The sequence below is a fragment of the Leuresthes tenuis genome, unplaced genomic scaffold (genome assembly GCF_036924035.1).
Source record: "Leuresthes tenuis unplaced genomic scaffold, fLeuTen1.0.hap1 SCAF_3, whole genome shotgun sequence".
Lineage (NCBI taxonomy): Eukaryota > Metazoa > Chordata > Actinopteri > Atheriniformes > Atherinopsidae > Leuresthes > Leuresthes tenuis.
In genome coordinates, this window is record NW_027325357.1 from 29,610,831 (window position 1) to 29,632,662 (window position 21,832).

Consider the following 21,832-nt stretch of genomic DNA (forward strand, 5'->3'; position numbering starts at 1 on the left):
TTATTCAGTTGAAAACTTCTGAGCAGCAGTCTCAGCTATGCATTGGACAATGCTCACAGACACCAATCTGTGATATCAAAATATTAATCTTAAGGAAAGTGAGAAGAGCCCTGAATTCATATCTATTTACTCTTACATTTAATTATTTATGTCTACTGTAAGTTGGAGCCACCATTCGAGAACAGAAGAAAGCGCAGGTCCTCGACCCGTCCAGTCACTAAGCTGACACCAGGAAATACCACACTGGACATCATGAAGTAGGGAAACTGATGCAGTTCAGGTTTTACAGTATATCATTTTATTTTGCGTTCTCAACATTGTCACAGTACTAGTTTTACATCAATAGGGTTTTGTCTACTCAAAAACAGAATGCATAATAAAATCAGAAAACACCCCTCTCTTCCCTTTGACTTCAAAAGTGGACTGTGAGTGTGAGAAAAGTCAGAAGCCTATTAACCATGTAACAGCTGCTCATTTCTACATCCTATGATAATTCAGTCCCGTCAGAGGCAGAGAGAAGCCGTCAGATGATTATGTAAATATCAGAGGAGAGCAGGAATGCACCTTCATTGTAACTGCAGACACTGAGTATTAAGAATAATTATTACTACGAATAATAATAATTTACAGACTATTTACATATGTTTATTATTCTCTACTACTGACCCGCCCTGAAAATATGCCCTCCATTTCCAACCTCCTTTACCTTATCAAGTTCCATCAGATTCCAGGATTTGCTATTTACACTCAGTATACAGCCGCATCGTTGTACTGTGCAACGGAAACAGAGGTGCATGACAGAGTAGAATGACACACATTTCAAAAGAAAATACACACCTGCAGGCTTGAATCATCTAAATGTAAACAAACAACAGTCAGAGAAATAACGTCATGTTGAAATCTTGGAATCTTGTCAAGCACACTGCTTGATTTAAAAAAAAAAACAAACAAAAGAAAACAGTAAGAAAAAGAAAAAAACAGAAAAGGAGAGATAAAAGAAAAGGTAGGCATCAATGGCATGCAACAAAGCACCTCACATGGAATCTGGACAGGTTTTACACTACATCTGTTCTGTGGGGGCTGGGAAGCTGTGACTTAAAGTACGGATTAGATGTAACGTAATGTGTAGTGAAGCTGAGAGAGCTTGCTCTAAGCTGCTGTCTGCACCATTATTCCATAACAACTGTGCGGTTGTGGTGGGTTGATTAAATTTGGTCCCTAATTTATTTGTCACTAATTCAAACTGTAATAACACCATATTGGCACTTTGACGACTCCAGAGAAGATAAAATGTACGAAAAGAAAATGCAGAGAAAGTGCAATACTTGACAGATCTAAAATATCATATTGTAAAGACATTAGCCCACAGCACGGTGCATTAAGTACAGCTAAACAAATTCAAAGTTGCCACATATATTTAACAAACAGCACTACTCTAAAGGGTTTGTAGAGGTTGTGATGAGTTAGGACTCTAAGAAAAGATTTTAAAAGTCTTCAATTTTTAATTATTTTTAAAACCAGTAATAAGCAGTTAATGAACAACATTTGGTTGGTTCGGCATTTATCTTGCTTCTCAGGCATTCACCCAGAGTTACCATTATCATTGGAGGGTTTTTCTTCAAGGTGAAGTCGTCGTTGTCAGCTGTAAAACACATGCAGGGAAGCCTGACGAGGGTGAAACCTGCTTTGATGTGTAGCGTATTAACACAATGCAGTGCTTGTTGTTGTGGGACTTTCTGATGCTGCATCCTTTGGTGTTACCAACAACTCTTAATCACTGGTGTGGTAAAGGGGAATGTGAACCACACCCTCTATGTGTCTGTGCTTGTATACAGGTTGTCTTTTAGCCGGCACAGCCATCCATTTCCAATACCAGCCTAATCCAATTCAGGGCGGTGAGGGGGAGCTGGAGCCTATCCCAGCAGAATATCTGAATATCAGAATATCTGAGATATTAGATCATATCTGGGAAGATGCCAGACATTCATGTGAGTGTGATGTTTTCTGGATCAGATGAAAAACAGTTATTAAGTCGCATCATTTTAATCACATAGTCGATTCTATTCGCTCTAATGTGCATCAAGTCTTAAGTTACAGATAAAAAAATGGCAATGCCAGTTACAACTCTTGCCATGAAGTGAAAGCGCAGTATCTGAGGTAACACAACTGGAGAATAGTTATTCCTGAAGTTGTCAGACTTTGGTCTTGCAGTTAAAACCTGGGATTTTGGAGCCTCAACCACCCTCCTAGTAAGCGCTTGTTTGATGCTTGACAACGCTTATGTTGTTCATATGTAATTGTGGTTTTCTGAAAACGTAACATAGCAACACACTTTCCCGGCAACTAGCCATCAACTTGCGGTCAAAATCTCCATTTCAAACTTGAGCAAAATAGTAGAAATACCTGAAGTAGATTCTAGCACAGATTCTACTGAATAATAAGCTCTCAGTTGAGAATCAACTTCACCAATAGCACAGAATGACTGCTAACGGAGAATTAACACCAGTCCAGCAGATAATTCATACAATTTGGCAAATCTAAACTTGTTTCATAAATGGCTTATTACTGATGTAAAAAGCACTCCTGAATCTAGAGAGAATTAGTAACAGTCTATTACCCTTATCAATTATTCAAATTAGTCATACCTTGTGAACACTGTAGGATGTGTGGCTTATGACAAAAAGCTGAACACAGAGGACAGAAGAATTTAAAAGCACTGATCCACTGAATATTTCCTGATAACAGCATTGTGTGTCACCGGCAGAAACAATGCAAAGAAAAGAGTTCCTCTTTAAAGGCTGACTCGTCATTTTGATTTTCAGATGATGGACTCCATCTCTCATCATGCCATTCTAAAAATAACCAATTTTTTTTCCGCCAAAGAACCTTCCTTTTGAAGCTCTGATAAGATCCAGGTTTAACTATGGTTGTACACTAAGATTCAGTATATTATTGTACTGTACTGTATGTGAATTAGGACATGATTTAGTTATTGTCTGGAATGACACAAACACATTAATTACTTCAGTCAGCTGTAATTTAAGAAGTTAGAACTATTCTACCATTTTCTTCAATAACTACCAACTGCTACACTGATATAGATTGGGAATATGCTAGTTTGAAAACAGCCTAGAGATACACTGTTACATGCAGTTATTTCTTGTTATATTCTGTATCAGTGTGGAGGGTCCAGTACCTCCAAACCCATGTGGATACTTGCATTTCACTGAAACACTGAGGAGGAAATGACAAACGACAATACGGGACAAAGAGACAAAACTAACAGAATCAAACCAAAGAAACATCCATCGGATTGCGATTGTTCTTAGACAGAAAAGTAAATACATATTGCACATATATATACATATAAAAAAATCTCATAGTATTAAAGCAGATACAGGTAACTTCTGCCATTGATATCAACTTAGTTAAAGAAGTGCTATGTCCATCACCTCAACAGAAAATATGCTCACATTCACCAGCCTCCGGCCTCTGTTCTGCACACACCACAGATATGGTGTGCAGGATGGCCGGGCGGTGCAACCAGCCACCCCATAATATGTCAGAAAGATGACTGATATAAAACTGCTCTTTGTGGTGAGAAAAACATAAAGATGCTGTCACCATCACAGAATGATAAACAAAATTTGTTTAGTTTTTCCACCGCAGTGGCTCCAAAGTAAGAATATTCCTGCATGACTCGCCTGCTGGCCCACAGTGAAGCTGAAGACGGAGAGGGAGCACTCAGCCAGCTGAGAGCTTCCACACTGGACAGTCATGGTGCTGTTTCCCTGCTGCACATGTTACACGGACTCCTTTGCTTTTTTTTACGTGAAAACAGCAAAAACCTCCTTTTTCCTGCAGAACGGACAACCAGGTTGTAGTGCAACACATACCTTATATTCATATAGTTTCTTGGACTTTAAAAAAATAGTTAAAAAAATAAAATGAGGGTAGACTAGCGGCCAGTACTGAAGGAAAGACATTCAGGAAAATGTGTGTGCTCAGCAGCTTGCTGCAGCTTCCATTTTCCAGAGCAGGAGGAACGACTCCAAATCAAAGACAAGTGCAGCGGAAAAGACTGTAGGCAGGCGGGTGTGCAACAGCCCTCAACAATCTTCAACTGAGTTCGAACTCAAAGGCAACCATTTACAGAAGTATTCCAGCCTACGACTGTCTCACTCATAAAAGCTTTGATTGTTTTTCTAACTACTGTATGCCCTCAACGTGTGAGTATAATACTGAAAGTTTTAACTGATGTTATTTGTTCGGTAATAATCATAACAGTAACAGCTGATATCATTATTTTACAAAATATTATGCACAACATACATTAAGCAGTTTTTGAGACTAAATCAATAATTGCTTCTATAATTGGCACATTTACCACTGCTACCAGAGAAATCACAGTGCACTGTGAGCTACTGCTACATTAGATAATCAGCGACTACTGAGGCTGACTCTGTGTGTGTTCAGCCAAACGACCCTCACGCCAGACTAAATCACTTTGTATTACTATTTACTTCTGTGAAATACTTGTAAGATATTTGATCGTGCTCCTTTTATTAACTAAAGAGGAACAGTAGTGGTCTTTGTGCATGCTCTTGCGCTGAAGTCTGTTGCTCTTGAAAAAGGCAGACATGACTTGTGACTTGAAATTAAATGAAAGGACTGATCCGAGATAATATTGAATGATCTGCCTCAGTGATGAGACCAATCACACACACACACACAAAAAAGAAGAAATGCTGAAGGAAGCACAGGATCTCATCTGGCTTCATGTCTCCAGATCATAGATACACAGTGCGACTGTCGTGTCAGCAGAGATCCTCGGAGGAAATATTAAAGGTTTAGTCAGAAGACCCAGGGAGGCCGCTGTGCTCCCCTCACACCACTGTACTGATTCCACTGTGCTTGGGCTTGGTGCTGCTGGGGCCCTGAGGCGGTGGTGGTGGGCCATGGAGGTGGGGGGCATGAGTGGGGTGGGGGGAGTGTGGTGGGTGGCTCCCGTGGCCATGCTGAGAGTGCTGAGGGTGAGAAGGGTAGGGTGGCTGCGGGCTGTGAGAGGGAGGTGGGTGATACTGGTGTGGAGGGTGCTGCAGGTGGGCCGGTGGGTGGTAGTGGTGGTGGTGGTGATAAGGTGGGGGGTTCTGTGTCACGTGGCAGAACTGGGCAAGGTGTGGGTGCATGGGCACTGGCGTTTCTGTTTCCACACGGGCTGTGTGGTGCAGGTTGGCAGGGTGCGGGGTATGGGAGATGAGGGTGGGGTGCGAGCCCTGAGGGGTAGGGCTGGGGGATTTCACCCGCCTGGTGCCAAACAAAGATCCGAGCAGTGAGGAGGAGTTGGGCAGGGACTGGCCGCTGTGTCGGGATGGGCAGTCTCGACTCGAGGGGGTTCTCCGCCGCATGTGGGGGCTACTAATGATGGAGCCCTGCAAGAGAGAAGATGTTCAGATCACAGAAACAACAAGGTGACACAGCACATCATTTTCCATATAAAAGACACTTCTGTGGATATCGAAAGACATTTCACAGCAGCACCAACTGTATGACCAGCTCAATCACAGTCATGATCGCTTGTGTTGCCTTGTGGAAAAGTACCTATTTCCTTTTTCGATTCACTGCCTTTGTTTGTCTGTCCGGTCGACTCTCTCTAGATGGTCCTGGAGGCTCAGCTTGCCGAGACTGTATGTGCTGTATGTGCTGTCATGAGGAGAATGCTGCTCTGAGTTTTTTTCACTGTTATATCTGGTTTGGACCACGTTATGCTTTTACACTGTCCTTAAATCTTCAAGTGCTCAAAAAGGAGTCTGTATAGCACGAGATGTGGACTGACTGTAATGATATACCTCATTTTGGTGTTTCTAAATTTCCACTCAGCAAACAAACAAACAAAAAAATTAAACTTTACATTAATATTCTGAGATCTCAAAGCAGACCAACACAGACTGGCAAGATAAATACAGAGTGAAGCAAGTCCTTCAAGAGCCATGCAAAACATGCAACAGCAACAGCTCAAGTGGGGTTTGTGATGGTCAGAAACACTTATTATCAGTCCCTTTTTTTTCATGATTGTGTGCTGAGTTTTGCCCTTCTGGCATGGCAACAGTGTCGGGTTAGTTAGTGGGTTTCATCCTCCTAACACCTGTCCACACCTGTCATAATGGGAAACTTGCTGAGGGTTCCCCACTTTGAGTCATGCCTGCTTATATATCCACAAAATACAACCTGTACTATTTTAAAAACTGGGGCTGACCTCCACTTTATGTTAAAATGCACAAACTGGGTAGCATCAGGGGAAAATCCGTTTTGGGCCAGAGTGCATCACAGTGATGAACATGGAAGTTGAAGGAATGGAATTTAGCTCTTACAAGCAAAAACATCCACATAGTCTTGCCCAGCTCTTGGGGGAATTGCTTTAGCTGTTGTTACACTATTGGGAAAGTAAGAGCATGCCTGGGCCAAAAGCTTCACAAGCATCTCGTGTTTTCTGGGGCTTAAGTGGGACCTTCTTGTGGATCTTGTGGAGAGGTACCTGAAATTTTGGCTCGAATTCTGGCTTGGCTCAAATGGTGCTAACAGTGTTATGAGTTCACGTCACATGGAACGGAAGAGCTGATCACCTGCTGAACACGTGAGCTTAAAAAAGGAGGATCAGCAGCTCACCAACGTGCTATCGCTTTCACCTAAAACGAGCTGTACTGTACTTTGGTATTAGTTTGTATATACATATGTATGAATGAATTGTGCTCACTGTTTTTAGCATAGCATTTTTTCTTGTTTCTTGTAAAATGATTTAACTGAAAGTTTGAGACTGAAAGCTATAAATCTAAGATGCAATTAACAGGAAATCTTATTTAAACTAAAGCTCCATCTAAGAATATCACAGATGAATATTTCTGTGTATAAACTGTGCAGTTTTGTGTATGGCTTTACTTTATTTTCACTTTACAATCTATGCCATTGTGCTTGTGCACAAATAGTGCACTATATCAAGAGCGGGTTGGGTAAAGTTCCCAATAACACGTTATACAGGTTTAAGGGCAAAACTCCAGGGTCAGCAATAACTGAAATGTTTAGAACAGGGTTGTCATAGTTAACGCGTTAATTGCGATGCGATTAATTAAAAAAATTAACACGTTCGTTGATCATGGTTAATCGCGAGCTTAGCAACTGGCTTAATAAATAGGAGAAAAGTCACTAAGAGAAGAGTCACAAAGTTCTGAATCTGATGTGTCCAATGACTGCAGTTTTTCATTCATTTAACTGTCATTAGGCACTGTTCTGTTTGTCCTTTGTTGTCTAGTACCTCTTCAGTTTTTTAAGACCACATTGTTGTGGAATTTTATGTGCTGTGTTTTTGAAATAGACATGTCAAGTGGGCCTACAATGTACTTCTTTATTTGAAAGAAGAAATAAAAGATAAAAGACATTTTTTCTTTTTGTTTGGTTGTGTGTTTGTTTTTTCTCTGCTTGTCTGCTTTCAGGTGCTCCTGGTGGCTCTAAGGCCAGGTGTAGCAGCTGGTTGTCTGGTTTTTGTTTCTATTTTTGTTCTGTTTCCTCTTCTTTCCTCTTCTTCTTTCCTTGTCCCCCGGTCCGGTTCAGTTCCATTACATGTCATATATTGTAAACAGAAATAAATAAATGGGCATCAAGGGGAGTTTTACATTTATAAACCTTCCCTTGGCAAAGCAAATCTGTTTGGCATCAAAGGTATTCAGACTACAATTCTGCTGCTATAATGCTGAAAAGGACAAGGGAAAAAAAAAAAAAAAAAAGACATTTTTTCTTTGTGTTTATTTGTGTGGGGGAAAAATGTGATTAATCGCGATTAAAAAAAAATCGTTTGACAGCCCCAGTTTAGAAGTTTTCAGCTTGGAGCTTCATGCCCCACGCTGCAAGCACACACTGGCTCAAAGACAGCTTCAGCCCCTGGTGTTCATATAGCTCATATACATGTAGCTCCAGCTGAGTCCGTAAGACGATGTCAAGGGTTGAGAGATGTTTCCTTTTTTGGGGTATTTGTTAACAATAAGAAAAATAAAGAATCAATTAATTTCAGCCTATTTCAAAGAAATAAAGTCAAGCACTGAAGTGAATTCAATTTGCCACATACATAATGATCCTGCTGACATTATTTCCAATACCACAACTGGAAAAAGCAATACAAATTCCCATCACTTTATACAAAACTGGTTTCATTTCAAATTTCCACCAAATTATCCATATATAGTTTCTGCATGTATTGTTTTCCTAATTGTATTTTGTTTAATTCATTTCATTACAATCAATTTATTGAAATAAAAAATTTCATATTTACATCTGAAATGTTATGGAGAAGAAGAGTAGAAGATTCAAGTAGTATAGATCAGTGATACTCAAGTAGAGCACCTAAAAAATGTAATTACAGTACAGGTACAAACAAATGAGCTTATTACATTCATATTGGATCTGTGTGACAATATAAAGAAGATGGGGTCTTCTTGTCAAGCTTGGGGGTCAGTAAGATGAAGCTGTTTAAGTCTGTGCCAAACTGTGTTAACATACAGGAGCTGCGACTGACAGGACAGTCAAGTTCACTCTGCTAGAACAAAATAGGGACAAAATTCAGGAAATGGCTTAAAATCTAACCACAACACAAGAGAGGATGATTTAAAGCTATGAGCCTTAACATGAACACAGAAGCCCTAATGGAAGTCAGAGGTAGTGTTAGTCATGTGTCATGCTTTGTACATGAATGGTTAGGGCTACAGCCACAGCATCATTACTGTTCAGCCCTGTGCATGCACAGCATTCAAGGTGCTCACAACATAAAGACCACTGAAAAAAAACAGAACACCACAAATCAAAAATAAAACAAAAGACTGCGTGCTGAGAGGGAACAACATAAAGGCGAAGGGCAGCTCAGCATCAGTGACTTCCTACTTACTTCCAGATTGCTGTCTAGTGATCCTGCACTGCTGCGTCTCCCACGCTTGCCTGCCCAGAACATGTAACATGACAGATTAGGCACGCCTGGTTAAAATGTGGAAGTGCAGATGTCCTTTATGTCTATGATGGGAGGATGCTAACGCGCTAAGGTGACACATGACTAACCAGCAGCCGACTGTCACTGTGGCAGGGGTATGTGAATAAGCACTACAGGAAAGGGAAGAAACAAGTCACTGCACCAAAATTATGTCAGCTTCTCAAGCATCTCTTAAGTAACTCCAGATTTCTTTACATTTCTAACAGCTACCCAAAGCACTGCTGGCAGGAGACCATCCTAACAGCAACTGGACTGTAATCTGGTGGGATTTCCCATAAATTTAGCATTTTACTTTTATGAGGGATAAAAATCGGCACATCACAGGTCAAAATATCATGAATTTTAGCTCTGAGTGTGACCCAATAACATCCTAAATCCAACAATTCCCAAAGTACAGCTGATTAAATTTGATTCTCGAGTCTTATCTGCCCAGAAAACATCTTTAAAACTCTAAGTGCTTCCAGTTAACTACAGAAACATCAGGTTGAAGAACTTTTCAGCTCAAAGCTCAAACTTAATCGATCCTGATGTTATCACCAGCACCAACACTATCTGAAAAAGCCCCAGCTGTCACGCTGGCTTGTTGTCTGTCGGTAAATCCTCTCATCTGGAAAACTTTGTTCGGCAGCAGAAGCCCAATTCCATGAGGAACAACTGTAACGGTTACAGAAAATAAAATCGATGTTGTTTTACAAATTCAAACTAAGTAAGTAAGCAAGTGTGTTTGTGCAAAACATCTCTGCAGCGCAGCATCAACTCTGTACACCCTGGATGAATCAACAGCATCACATTAATTCCTCTTACTGCTAAGACGCTCAGATTGGTCACAGTGACCTACATAACGCTGCTCCACCCGCCGCTGGTGATGCAGGATTATATGTTGATAGTCAGTAGTAAATTACACCTCGGGCCATTAGCAAACACGCCCATCTCAATCTCTTTGCTTCACTGGCTCTGAGACTCTATATACACAAGCCACCTGCAATAGCTATCACCCAAATCAGAACTCCATGGGAACAGGAACCTGCCTTCCTCTAAGTTTCTAAAACAATTGGAGTGAACGGTATCATGCCAGCATTCAGCTCGGGTATACTCTGCTCCAACTAGGACAAGAAGGATACGTGAGATGCTGTGCTACCATGGCAATCTTAGACTCTACCTGCATCTGAAAGGTCACGTAGAGAACTGCTGAGGGCGCTCCTCTTCAGGCCTTCACCGATGGCATAGCTGTCGTCAAGGCTGGCTCGGCTCAGGTTGCCGTTTCCAGTTTCCTTCTTTAACCCTGAACTCTGGGACATGCTGGGCCTCACCACACCTTTCTGTTTTTCTAGCTCAGCTGTGCCAGTCACACAAAAGCAACATTTATAACAATTTAGACTTTTCTCTTTTGTAAGTTACGATGGTATCTACTTGTTAGACAAGATAAAGAATATATAGATATATCTACATTAAATATAGAAAGAAAATAGAAAACTTGCGCTCACATTCTATCCTGTACTTCTCCATCTCTTGGACTTCTGCAATAGATTCTCGCAGATCGTCAGTAAACTTTTTGCGATCCTGAGGATTGGGAGCGTTGAAATTGATGAGGACTTTGATGTCTGCTCCAGGTATGGCTGAGGTCAGGCGGACTCCATTGGGATAGTCTAAAAAAATATAAAACCAAAGTCTTTAGCCTATGTCAGTACGAAACACTGGGATAACTGAGTCTATAGCCATTTTCACACGTGCATCGTTAGCATGTACACATGAGTGAATCTGCTTTTCAAAAGTATTTTTTGAAGGTGTAGGATGTTTAAATTGCTTACATGTGTTAAAAACTGCAAACACACTGATTTCATTTGAATTTTACTGTGCTTTCACACAATCTCATGGAGCCACTGAGGAAATCTAGAACTGGCCTTGTTAAGCTTTCATGCAAAAAAGGGCTTCAAGAGGGAATTTGATTCCAAATGAAAAGACAAACCTCAAATATCAGTGACGTCGTCATTCATGAACATTAAGTGAAACTGCTTCTCAAAATGTTTGCTGACTAATTTGGACACAGAAATAACAGAGGACCAAAGGAACCTTTAATTTATTGAAAAATATTTTGGCAATTTGATCCTGCAGCTGAAAGTTGGAAATAATGAAAAACAAGTGGCACTTACACTGATTCTCAAAGAGCAGCACTTGCATGCCGTAGAGTGAGAAGGACTGCCGAAAGCTGTACGTCACAGAGTTCTTCTTCTTTTGGAAAATCTTTGTAACCTACAAAGAAGTACAGCATATACATTGGTTTAGACTTCTTCAAACGGCATGTTGGGTTTGCTGTCAGTGTTCTGAAGGAGTAAAGTCTGCCATACCACTAATAGGTCATTAAAGAGGAAGATCTCCCGTTGGTGCAGGCCCAGCTTTTGTGGTTTGTTGGGATCAGGTACTTCAAAAAGTCTACAGTAACAAACCAGTCTCCGGTGGGGTAATGACAGTACCTGCACACACAATCCAGCATCATCTTTAAGTTAATCTGCCTCACACATGCATGTTCATACATCCCTTTTACATCTGGTCCATAACGCTTTGCAATATATATCCCTACAAAGTAAATAGCTATAAGAGTAATACTCACACAGCCAAGACCTTGATGTAAGGAGCCAATCTGCACAGTAAGAAACACATTCAAAAGATATTTTACAGATAAGTGAACACTTACGGGAGCATCTATAATACATCAGAGAAAAGATAACACGAGTACTGTTCAAAAAGAAACATGGTGAGGATTCAATATCATCAAACAGTTTTTATGGTTTACAGAGCATACATCTGAGTGTCCTTCACAGTCCTTTCAATGTTTCCAGCATGTGTCAACCTGAATAACGATGATGCTGTTGTCATGTCTGTCAGTTTTGTCATGTTTTCTTCCAGTACCTGTTCCAGAGGGGGCCCAGCCAAGCTCGCCTCTTCCTGCTCCTGCATAGGTAGCTGCCATGTACATTTCCTCCCTCACCTCTCCATATGCTTCCCCAGCCGCACAGTCCCCAGCCGAGCTTGGCTCTTCCAGGACCTGCTCCAGAGGGGGCCCAGCCAGGCTTGCCTCTTCCTGCTCCTGCACAGGTAGCTGCCATGTACATTTCCTCCCTCATCTCTCCATATGCTTCCCCAGCCGCACAGTCCCCAGCTGAACTTGGCTCTTCCAGGCCCTGCTCCAGAGGGGACCCAGCCGAGCTTGCCTCTTCCAGGCCCTGTTCCAGAGGGGTCCCAGGGGGGCTCATCTCCTCCTGTTTCTGAGGTGGCCCAGCCTGGCTCGTCACTGGACGTCAGACCGGCTCCAGCTCCCACATCGCCGGACGTCTGGTGGTCCGCCAGACTGTCTTCGGCTCCAGTGCCACACCTCCACTCGTTTTGACAGCATTCAGGATTGTTTGGGAGATTTGTGTCTCAGAAAAGCAGTTGGTTCAAGGAAACGGCCATCAAATGACAGAAGGTAAGAGTTAGATTTTAAATGAACACCCTCACTGAGGTTGACGTTCTTTTTCTCATCTGTTATTATGGAGTTTGTCAACTGGTACACTTTCAGAGAAAGAGATATTGGAGTTTTTCTGCATAACTGTCCTCAGCCCCGAACAACTGATGTGTCACACAGTGTAGAAAGTATATTCTGATAAAGACTGCGCTTTCTTTTCTGCACATTCTTTGAGACTGTTGGTCAGGAATGAGCCAGGACTCTCTGGCAGTACAAAAGTATGCTGGGTAATTTGGTTTTGTACGCTGTGGTTCGATTCGGCTCTTTTACGGAGGGTGAGATAAAAGCGGTTACACTCTACATACAGTGGCCCAAGGGTGAGCTTAAACTTACCGGCTTTTTTCCAACAATCAGTTTCTCCACTTTCTGAACCTGGGACACGTGGTCTTCGTTAGTCTTGAGCTCTCGTTTGCGAATCCGCTCATATATCCCCACCAGCATCTCTCGGGGAATGTCCTCCCCATCATCAACTCCTGTCAGAGGATGGGTGAAAAAGAGAAGGAGAGAGGAAAAAGGAAGACTTATGATTAATTTAAAGCTTTATGAATGCAGATGAACCCTTCAATTTACTTCTATGCTGCATGCACATATCAGAGTAGGCAAAAATGTCCTTCAGGGTTGTGAGTTTGAGCATTTCTCCAACACTTAATACTGTACTTTAATTACAGACTCTTCAATTCGCTCAGAAATTAGTTAGTTATGCCATACAGCCCTTTGCTAATCCCTGCAAAATCTGTTCAGGGTGACTTAAGTGCTTTGATTGAACTGCAAAGCTTTCTTGGATATTATTCATGAAAAAATTAAATACCCTATTGACATGGCCATTGATCGACGCAAAATACCGGCTCAAAACTCTATTTGGGGTGAATATCAATCACTGAAGAAATGCTGAAAAATGTGAAAAATACTTTTATATAATTCTTTTTTTATTTTTTTGCCACCTTAACTACAAGTGGTGAAGGGGAAAGTAAGTACCTCGAAGGTTTTTAACAAAGTCCTCTAGTTTCATCTTCCTCTCAGGCTTGACATTTGGGCTGTACATATCAGTGTTGAGGAGGATGATGGCAAAGGCAAGGATGAAGATGGTGTCGGGGTTCCTGAACTGCCGTACCACACCAGGGTTGCAGATGCAGTAGCGTTGGCTGCAAAGAGATATTATACATGAAAAACTGTAAGGTCACACTAGACAGGAGCCATTACTTTCTTTTTAAAATTCTGATAAAACAATCAATACATTTACACGCACTCGTGAGTCTATGGTCGGGGCTTGGCGTGGCCATTGAATTGGACCACTGTCCCTTTCGTAATTTATATGCATGACAGAAGAATCAAGTTGGTGACAAAAGTATATCTGATGCCACAAAGCTGTGGACTGTGTGAGAAAATGTTCAAGCATTCTGCTGATTCACCTGAATTCACTGAAATAACTGCTACACAATTAGCTAGTGGGAGCCATGGCTAACATTAATGGGCTTGGCTAACCAGCTCAGTCTTGAAATTTAAGCAGTTTTTGTTCAAGATTAATAGAAAAATGCGAAAACGTACGGTTTTTATCATTGTCAGTAATTCTCTTTTTTGCGCAGAAGGCGGTAGTTTACTCTGGGTTTTTAACAAGTGAAACTGCGAGACTACAACAAAGTAGAGTTTGCATACTGTCAAACCACTGTTACTTGATCACCATGAGAAAGTTGTGTGTAATTTATGGATAGCGAGAACTTTGTTGCGAAAGTGGCATTTGTAGGTTGTGAAGAAGATGGAAAGAGCCAGATAAAGAAAATAAGGAGAAACCACACTAAATAATACATTTTCCCACAATGCCACATATCTAAACAAGCTACAATGCTCTATCTGAACATGAGAGCAAAAATAGTGAACATATACTTAATCTCAAGGTAAAAAAAATTGCCAGGTGTTCCTGTTAGCAATTAGTTCCACTTCTGTATGGGTATAATTTAATTCAATTATCATTTTTAATAGCATTAAGTCAATTCATACTGTCCTTTCTCTGTTCTGGCATGGTGGGACAAGTTACATTACACAATGATATTGTATGTGACCATGTAGGTCATTTGACTGTACCATCAGATACAACCTATATCTGAAACAACAATTTATTTTAGAGGTGCCACTGTTTCATAGCAGCTAGGACCACGAGACCGTAGCAATAAAGTCCATCAATACAGTCTGCAGCCATCAGATTTCTGAGTCACCATAAAGTGAGCTTGTGATGACCAGTTATCATTATCTCCCCAGTGTAACAGTGACTGCAGTGTTTATCAAGGCTGAAATGTCCTTGCTCAGAGCTGATACAAGCAAATTCTCTGTGGACATGAGAGCACCTTTCTAGTCTATGTTTTTGGGAAAGTAAATGAGGCACAAACGACATCCATCAGCAGCTCTGGAGGACATATTCCTCAGTCTTTGAAGTACTTTCTGCAATGTTCTAGATTTGATTCTGAATGAAGTCTAGATTTGAAATGGCTTTGCACTGCTCTAATGACCTTCGATCACGAATGTCAACTCAAGACGGTGACTTTTTGATGTCACCTTTGTTAGGAGCATAATGTTATTTAGGTACAAAGCTTAAAGCTTGCTTATGCTATCCATTAATCATACACAATTCTGGTGGTAGACTTGTGTTAATGAACACATAAATTATCATTTTGTCACATAGTTCAATATGTAAAAAATCTGTCCAAGCCATCTAAACTGGTTTGTGAGGAAAGCCATGTCATGCACTGTGTCCCCTGCTTTCACAGTTACCTGTAGGCCTCTATCAGCCGCTCAACCTTCTGTGCTTCTCCCTGCACTCTGATGTGTGCCTGGAATTTCCTGAGCGCTTCATCCAGCTCCATAGCGGAGAAGTCCATTTCATCCACCACACAACTGAAAAACAACATTATTGATATTTAGGGCTGGGCACATTAATGCATTATTTTTGTGTTAACTAATGAATTCATTATCGCCGACAATTATTTGTCTCCCATTAACGCAGTGTTTATTATTTTTATTGTAAATGTCTATTGCTCACTGGCTTTTATTTTGAAAAAGTCGTGAGCAGCAGCGCTCACAGGAAACAGTCAGAAAAGAAATCGTGATTAATCAGAGGAAATCATGCGATTAAAGAATTGAATATTTTCCCAGCCCTACTAATAATAACTATTTGCAATGCATTCAACACAAGCACAATATGTATTCTGGTGCAAGAAAGTACTCTTCAAAACCTGAACCTTTAACAAACACTACCTTACGTCAGCTTATAAGGACTTCTACATAATATCTAAAAGAGATGCAAGAATTCAATCCGTAGCTGTATGTCGATAGCTTTTGATGATTTATTTATTTTTTTGATATCCTACTACATTAAGTAAAACTGCCTGTAACATAGTTGGGTTACGGGCCATAAAACCAAAACGATAACCCCAAAGATGTAAATCTTTTAGCTCCAAAGAGCTGTAGATTACTGCTAAATTGGACAGATAATACTGTTCATATACAATCATTGATGGTCTGTTATGAAGTCATTTTTGTTATTCTCTTGACTCTTATAGGCTTCTATCCCTGCTTACAGGAAGATTGCAGCTCACTGATTCAGCACACTGAACCCCTGCATGTGAGGTTTTCCAAATGAGCCCTTTAGATGTCTGTCAAACTGACACCAATAGATATTTCCTGGCCTTATTCTCCTCCAAATTTCAATGGACTATGATGGAGTTTTATGTGCAACCAAGACTGAATCGCATATGTCTCTCTAGTCTAAATCCCAAGGCATATGTAATGCAAAGGATTCCTTATGGAATATCTTTACCACTTCCCATCCATACTCTAAGAAGTGGGGAATATAAATAGAAAATATATGTTTATCTGAGCATCACAGCAATTTCCTGAGTGGAATCTATTTTTGTTTATTTCCTGGATGTAACTTGAGTCATTATGTAGTCCTCAGTTACTCCAAATACTCTGAATCAGGGTAGATTGAAAACTGCCCACCCTATTTACAATTAAGTGATGATTTATAATCCTATTGCTTGGAGGCAAAAACACGATTCTCTGTATGGGCATATGTGGCAAATCAAAGCAAAAGCAAAAGTATCCATCTGGACACACTAATATACCAAAGAGCAGACCGAAATGAATCACTCACTCAAGAACATCCCTGTTGAACTGTTTCTGTCTGTTACCCAGGAACTCTCCAATCATCTGCCTACTCAAGCCTTTCCTCTGGAGCAGGAAGTGGGCCACACCCACAGGAGTGTCTGGAACAAAGTTTCGCTCTATCAGATACTGGATGCCTTTTTCTGGTTTCCTGGAGACACAGGAGAGAGTGAGATCAAGAGAAGCAAAAAAGAAAGGAGTGAGGATACAATCCAAATCTGTGATTATCCCACTGCACTTCCCACTGCCAAATGTGTGTCACATGAAGGATGAGATTTGGGAAAGCCAGGAGGGAGGGAGGTGGGGGATGGGATGAGAGCTGAGATGAGAAGTGGGAGCAACTTCTCTCTGTGGTGTTGATCACACATGATTAAAATGAAGTTAATGGCTGGCTCTAAAAGAAACCAAATCCACAATCATCTCTGATTAAATGGAATCACCCACGCTCAATTGCACCCATAAGTAGAACGAGCAGACAGCCATGTTTCAGTCAGCATCACTGGGACTTAAATAACATTTCCACGTTTGTCTTTTCAACAACAAAAATCTGTATTCATTGAATGAGGGGTCATATTATTTGGAAACCAAAAGGTATAAATCTGCTGGGGTGTACATACTTGTTGAAGAGGTTTAGGCCAATGCGGTAGTGTCTCTTGCGAATGATGTCATTGCTGAAAGCGGGTGAGTCCCAGCTGTTGCGGGTTTCTTTGTGGTAAGTCTGTTTGCTGAGTGTCTGCTCCCTCAGGCTGTCCCTGGATGAGGACTCAGAGCTGCAGTTGATGGTGTCATTGGAGTTGGATGTGCTGTTGATGCTGTCGTTGTCGCCGTCAGAGAAATCAGACTCTGATTTGCTGTGTTGGTTTGCTGTGCCATTGATAGCCAGGTGGGCCTCCAATGGCCGAGGACGGCGGCGGGATGTGTCATCTTCTCTGGAAGGTCCCCGAGGTGGCAGACCGTGGCTGATGTGTTTAGGGCTGCTCTGCTGTTTGCTAAGGCTCCTTTCGTATGCATTCTGTCTCTTCAAAGAGCTGCGGTCAGAACGATCGCTCAGCTCCACTGAGCTGTCGCTGGGAGGCTCTATGGTCAGTAAGGGCAGGTGGTCTACACGCAGACGCTGCTCTTGGCATTCTAAGGAGGGTGTGCTACGGCAGCTGGTGTCTGTGTCCCCTTTTTCATCCTTATGAGCCAGGGACCAGTAGTCCTGGGAGGAGTTAAGAGACCGCTGACGCAGGTCAGATTCTGTGCTGGAAGGCCGGTCCACAGACTGAGACAGAGGCAGGGGGGGTGATAACTCTTCCTCGTCAATGTAAAGGGTTACGTCGCTGTAAGATGCTGTCATCTCGTCCAGTTTGCGGTGTTCTGAGGAGCCGTGGGAGGGTTTAACCTGGCGGCTGACCTCCCTGTCCATATCCTGGTGGCCTCTCCCAGGCTCTGACTGGCTGTCTTCACTGTGTAGACTGCGACAGTTTAATGCATCATCTATGGACTCAGCTAGAGATTTGACCTGTCTAGAGAAGGCATCTTCTAGTTCCGTGATGGCATCTGTGAAGTCGCTCTGAGTCGTTGGGGTCTTGGCCTGTACACCCCTCTCCCCACCATGTTCTGACTGAACCAGGGCACTGATTTTGGTGCCATCATCTGTTAGCGAAACCTGCTTTCCCTCAAAGTAAGAGCTGTTGACTTTTTCAGGTCCTTCAAAGGAAAACTGCATTCTCATATTGGATAAAACAATCCGTCTGGACATACGGTTCTCAGACATAGAACTTCTAAGACGTTCAAAGTTCTTGTTCATCTGGTACTGGCGGAAGGCTGTCTGGATGGTGCGGGCAGCATGTCGGGTTATGAAACGCCCACCATATTTACGCTCTAGCATCTCAACCTGCAAGAAGAGACGGGAAAGTTGTTGTAAATATTAACAGTTGGTAATGGCAAATGATCAGTGTCATGCTCATTAGTTAAGATAGATATCTTAGTTTCTGGATCAAGAATCTATGTGAATGCTCATTGAAATTTTTAGCTGTCATCTCACCACTTAAGGAAAGGTTTCACAAATGCAATGTAACATTTAGGACATCTAGTGACTCAACAACTCAGCAAACTTTATCCACTGAATAAGACTGTAAGATGTGACTGAAAGTGATACAGGGCTGAAACTGTGGACAGGAATGACCTCTTCCACCATTCTTTGTTGCAGTGGAGCTGAGGAAGACCCTGAGTGAACACAATCTGTTGTGAAGAGGGTGAGGACTGTTGCCCATTATGTTGAGCAACGTGCTGCATTTTTGTTTGCACAATTAACACCAGGGGCTCCAGCACAGCGCCAAACACAGTCATCTTTATCTATTATCAGTTTGTTCAGCTTCTTTGAGCCGCTGGCTCTGACGCTGCTGCCCCTTCAAATGGCTGCAATGCAGCCTCAACTCATCCTGCTGCATACACTGAAGGACTTAAGCTTCCTCAACAAATAGTATGTTCTGTTCCCTCTTGTAGAGAGTCTCTGCTGCCCTGGTAAACACCCAGGTATTTGTAGTCCTCCACCTCTTCTCCAGGATGGAAATAGTGTTCAGTTTATTCCCTCTCCTCATAAAATCGATAATGATCTCTTTTGTCTTGTTCACTTTCAAGATGAAACCTAACTGCAGGTTAAGGTGTCATCAACTATATTACCAGTATTATCCAGTCAAAAACAAGTGTTATTACTTTGAAAAAAAAACTACTCAAAGAGTGTAAAGATTGATGCTGCTGCCTATTTCAGATCAGACAGACCACCACATACCGAAGCTACTACTGTAGTGGCCCAATAATGTCAAAGAATAACTCTTAGAAATAATCAACCTAAGGAATGAGTCCAGTATAAACTGCATGTTGCAAACGGCTGTAAACTGACTGATGTGATAAATCCATTATTATGATGGTACTGACTAACACTGCCCCCCTATCTCAGCTTTTTACTTTTTACACACTGACCTAGTTTTCCACCTATGGACTAACAGTGTAAAATGACACATCATGTTTCCCTGTTTCATGTGAGGAGGGAAGTGAACACAAAATTGTCACCAGTAACATGACAGCCAGTTTCATTATAACAGGCAACAACTGTCACCGCCTTACAGGAGGTTTCAGTGTCCTTCCCACATAGATGGGAGTTGTATGACCACAAGGCCAGAATAGATTTGACTGCCATGAGGAGGCTTAGCCTGACAGCAGCTTGTAGTGAGATGCTATATAACAACCTTCAGATAACTAAAAGTGTGTAATGGAGATGTAATGAATATAATCTGAACAGAATTGACTGGTAACTTATTGAATATGCAGTTTGATGTCATATCCAATAAATAATTCAGAGTATTTTGCTGCATTATCAGTAATCCTGTGATTGAAGGTATTGGTTTCTTGCAGGGTTCCATTCGTTTCTTTCTCTGCTATGCGTTTTTATACATGCAAACCCTAAACAAATGCAAGCAGACTTAAAATAAGCTGGGACCACGCAGTGGAACTAATATGGTTGACTACATTTTGAATCAAGTCTAGTTTTTCTCGGTTCCCTTCAAATTGGATTTATAAGTCCATTTGGGTGCGGACCTGTGAGAATGTCTCCTTTGCAACAGAGCTGTTGTCCTGTTGTTGTCCAAACTCATGTCCATGTTTTTCTTACATTGTGTCCATTTGATCCAGTTAGGTTTGGTTTCACACTGGACTTTATACAGGCAAAACAAACAATATCATGTGATGCCTATATCTGTTTCAACATGCTAGCAGGTGACTTTACACTGTCTGAATAATAGTTTGATATTGAACAGATTCAGTGTGCACTGTCCTAAACTCCAAACCCCAATATGTGTGGTATGGATTAAAAAAAACCCAGACATATGTGCATCATAACAAGACAACTTAAAGTCTGTGTGGCTCTCACCTGCTTGTCCTGTAGGTCAGATGAGAGCTCATAGCTCTCTGACAGCGAGCGGGAGCGCTTGATGGCTTCTTCCTCTGCCTGCTTGCGGAGGATGGACTGAGAGTGCTGGAGCTTGGGTCTGCGAGGCCGTGGGTGGCCCGGCAGAAAAATATGTCCGTAGAGCTGGCTGTCCAGGTGGTCGGGGCTGAGCCCGCTGCTGTGGGTCACTGGGATGCAACTGTAGCCGCCACTGGGGTCCACAGAGGTGCCCACCTCGCTGACTGGGGCATCACCTTCCACACTGTGGCACACAGACACACACAAAGCACGCTCAGTTAGTGCACTGAGTCATCGGCTGAGAGTACACACTGCTTTGTGTGTCAGCAAGGACCATGTGACAGATGGAAAAAGTGAACTTTGCTACTGCTGGCAGGGTAAAAATGCGCGTGAGAGAATTTATAGCAGCAGTCTGTGTGCTGCCGGTCACCTTAACACTCTTTTTACAATGCAGAAACAACCTAAGGCCTTCCTGAACAGCCACACAACTGAAGCACTATATCTTAATTAGAAGAGATGAAGTGCTTATGAATAAATCATAACACGTCAAAAGCCACAAAAAAGCTCAACAATCCCGAAAATCACTACATTATCACCAGTTCAATCTTTGAGCTGAAACAGAGCGACTCAATGTCAGGACTGATAAAAGCGCATGAAGCGACGTCTTGAATATTAAGATCCATACAGATCCTTGTGTGCTCAGGGTAGACACGAACATGAACCGCTCATTAGATAATCAGCAGTGTTAAGTGGTGAGTACTGCCTGACAGCAAGCAGCGAAATGTCAACCTGCTCACTTCCTCCTTCACCTCTTACACAGATGTGATTTGCCAAAAGGCTTAAGAGACCCTGTCCTTTGATACATACATGTAAGTGGACAGAATTAAAGCTGTTTTATTAGAATAAAATGAGAGGCCCTAATCTGACTGCTGTTCCTTATCAAGTTGTCCATCTCTGGGACAGTGGCAGAAACAGAACTGGATACCACTATAAGCAGATATGTAGCAGATTATGTTGCACGTAGACATTTCAATTGAATGTCTTTTATTCTATAAATTGGAAGGCAGCTCCACAAACAGAACTTATGATAAAATAAAAAGTGAAATTACGTCAGGAAACAAGTCTAAAATTAAAGTAAAACTGTATCATCTGCTCAAGCTGCACAAGACCCTACTGTGGCAGGTGTTCTGTCGTCACA

General features: G+C 41.8%; 1 protein-coding gene across 3 annotated transcripts in view; it reads right to left on the reverse strand.

Moving 5' to 3' along the window:
• Positions 1-275: 275 nt before the first annotated feature.
• Positions 276-21,832, reverse strand: part of iqsec1b (IQ motif and Sec7 domain ArfGEF 1b) — a 188,866-nt gene continuing 167,309 nt past the window's right edge. For 2 of the 3 annotated variants that reach the window (XM_072382935.1, XM_072382934.1), the window contains 13 exons: positions 20,599-20,878; positions 17,303-18,564; positions 16,675-16,836; positions 15,294-15,416; positions 13,506-13,672; positions 12,864-13,003; positions 11,637-11,666; positions 11,374-11,499; positions 11,179-11,278; positions 10,513-10,674; positions 10,188-10,364; positions 8,930-8,979; positions 276-5,432 (listed from right to left, as the gene is read on the reverse strand). In XM_072382935.1, coding sequence (XP_072239036.1) covers positions 4,887-5,432; positions 8,930-8,979; positions 10,188-10,364; positions 10,513-10,674; positions 11,179-11,278; positions 11,374-11,499; positions 11,637-11,666; positions 12,864-13,003; positions 13,506-13,672; positions 15,294-15,416; positions 16,675-16,836; positions 17,303-18,564; positions 20,599-20,878 — 3,325 coding nt within the window. In that variant the 3' untranslated portion in view covers positions 276-4,886. The remainder of the gene's footprint in view (positions 5,433-8,929; positions 8,980-10,187; positions 10,365-10,512; positions 10,675-11,178; positions 11,279-11,373; positions 11,500-11,636; positions 11,667-12,863; positions 13,004-13,505; positions 13,673-15,293; positions 15,417-16,674; positions 16,837-17,302; positions 18,565-20,598; positions 20,879-21,832) is intronic. The other variant, XM_072382936.1, reaches the window with a different exon arrangement.